Raw genomic sequence first — 2,171 nt, forward strand, 5'->3', positions numbered from 1 at the left:
CTGATCAAGGTAGTCTCTGCCAACCGAGGGGGTAATCGCCTGCAGCGCTCTGCTAACCGCCGCAGTGCGCCCATTGAAATCCGCCTCAGTGAAGATGTAACTTGGCAGCGGCCCCACCTGAGACATGCGACTGCCGACAGTCTCCCAGTACTCCTTTTGCTCCTGCGCGGGGCGGCCACGCGTCCTCCAGGCACACATCGCCTTCACGTCGTTCCCGTCGGGGCAGTTCATGACGGTGAGGCCAGTGTGCAGCCGCATCACCAGTGCCTGGTAGTTGTATTTTTCTGGGGATCCCAGCACAATCATGCCCCACCCAGCAGGCGGTAGTCCTGACGACGGCGGTGCTCCTTCCTCCGACACATCGTAGACAATATACCCTTTTTTTCGTGCCCGGCCAAGTCGTTAATAGCATCGACAATACTGCCCGCACCCTCGTGCTCCGTCACCGTTTGCGTGGTCTTGTCAAACACGTACGCCAGCTCTCCCCCAAGGCAGTAGACAGCCACCTGGAATTGCTCGGCGTCGTAGTGCAGCAGCTGGTGGAGGAGGTAGGAGCCAACAGTCATCGACTGCCCCATCCCGGGCGTCCCAAGCAGTAAAACTCGTTCCACGTCAGAGTCTCACTCGTGTAAGGGTCGAACAGACATGGACAGAAAGACATCGAGGCGTTTCCACACCCGCTCCGCCTCGGCGGTGACGTAGCAGTCGGCAAGGGCTGTGCCCTCCCGCAGCGAGTACGGCCAGCCCTTCTCGGAGGAGAGCACCATCAGCCTGGGGCGCGGCGGGCGGAATTGCTCCACGGCGCCATCCAGTTCAAAACTCAAGCCCCGAGACTTGTACTTCCACGACTTCGTTGGCGCTTGTCCCTCCTTCACCTCCATCCGCACCACCTCCTCATCGTACTTATTGGCCTCGGGAAACCCCAAGACGTGGCTCCACCTCGCGTTGAACACGGAGTCGTAGAAGCCCTCCGGCAACGGCAGCCTGGTCCTTTCCTCCTCCTCCTCCGGCTGCGGCGCATTAGTTGCAGGGCTCTCCTTCTTCCCGGGCCCCGCCCTCGTTCGCTTTGGATGGCATTTTTCCTTGATCTTTTTACTTCTTTACTTGTAGTGGCTGTTGGCTTGAGCTGCAGCCGAACACCAACCGTCAGTCAAAAGGAGAATGAGAGGGGGAGAGACAAAGAAAATAGTCACACACGAGCCCCACTCAGCCACATTCAGCAAGAGAGAAAGAGAAAGAGCAAGGGCCACCGCAGCCCGCACAAGATGCGGGGCACACCCGCACGCACTCACCCACGCACCGCACACGCAGCCGGGGCAGGGCAGCCGCACTGCACGGGGCGGCCTCGCCACTCCGCCCACCGCCCCCCTGCCGGCGCAGCCAAATGAACCCCCGGCACCGCATTCTGCGGCCCCGGCCACGCGCCCCGCCACGACGCTCGCCCCTCCCCGCAGAAGTGGGGCGCGTGTGTGCAAAGTGCAGGGCACAAAACGACTGCGATGCTGCTGCTGCTCGCATTGCACTCGTCGTTCCCACATCTCACTGTGTGCATGCATCCAGGCGCAGGCACCACCCACTCATGGTGGGGAAATGACACCGCCTCGTTGCAGAGGCATGTTGTGCCGCAATGCGCTGAGGCAATAAGGAGCAGAGCACACCAGGCGGCTGCTCACCCTCGAACAGGAGGAGGAGGAGGGACGCCGCCGCAGTGCCCGCCACGACGCAAGCACGCAGGGCGCCCAGCACGTGAACTCCGCGAGAGGGAAGTTTTGCCACGCAACTGCGGCCGCACGGGGCACAGCCGGCGAAGGCGGCAGACAAGAACGGCCACTCGCTCCTTGCCGCGCTTCAGGCCAATACGCCCTCACGCGCAGCGCCCTGCGCCCGCACGGAAGGAGCGAGTGGGCCGCAGCGCCCCCCTCCCCCCGCCTCACTTGCTCGTTGTGCCTCTTCGTTTCCCGCACGGAAGCCACACGGCAACGCCACTGCCAGCACCGGCCCGCGGCAGCCCCATCCAGGTGCAGGACAAATATGATAAATATATGTGTATGTATGTACCGTGTCTACGGAGTTGCGCCTACCTACAGTTACGGAAGGGGAAGAAAAACAAAAAGACGGAAGCACGCGGGAATGCGCACACAAACNCACACACACGCACACAGCAGCCGCGG

At 62.1% G+C, this 2,171-nt stretch overlaps 2 protein-coding genes across 2 annotated transcripts, besides 1 other annotated feature; both read right to left on the reverse strand.

Moving 5' to 3' along the window:
• Tco025E_10160 (retrotransposon hot spot (RHS) protein) lies at positions 1–306 on the reverse strand (the record flags this gene model as incomplete). Its single annotated transcript, XM_029376945.1, has 1 exon — positions 1–306. A coding segment is annotated over one exon (306 nt), but the record flags the coding sequence as incomplete, so codon positions are not given.
• A 794-nt stretch (positions 307–1,100) lies between these two features.
• On the reverse strand, positions 1,101–1,556 carry Tco025E_10161 (uncharacterized protein; the record flags this gene model as incomplete). Its single annotated transcript, XM_029376946.1, has 1 exon — positions 1,101–1,556. One exon carries the CDS (start codon positions 1,554–1,556, stop codon positions 1,101–1,103), a length of 456 nt encoding a protein of 151 aa, XP_029222944.1.
• A 579-nt stretch (positions 1,557–2,135) lies between these two features.
• Positions 2,136–2,161: a microsatellite.
• The last annotated feature ends 10 nt before the right edge of the window (positions 2,162–2,171 follow it).

The sequence above is a fragment of the Trypanosoma conorhini genome (assembly GCF_003719485.1).
Source record: "Trypanosoma conorhini strain 025E chromosome Unknown Tco_14.4_contig_01505, whole genome shotgun sequence".
Classification (NCBI taxonomy): domain Eukaryota; phylum Euglenozoa; class Kinetoplastea; order Trypanosomatida; family Trypanosomatidae; genus Trypanosoma; species Trypanosoma conorhini.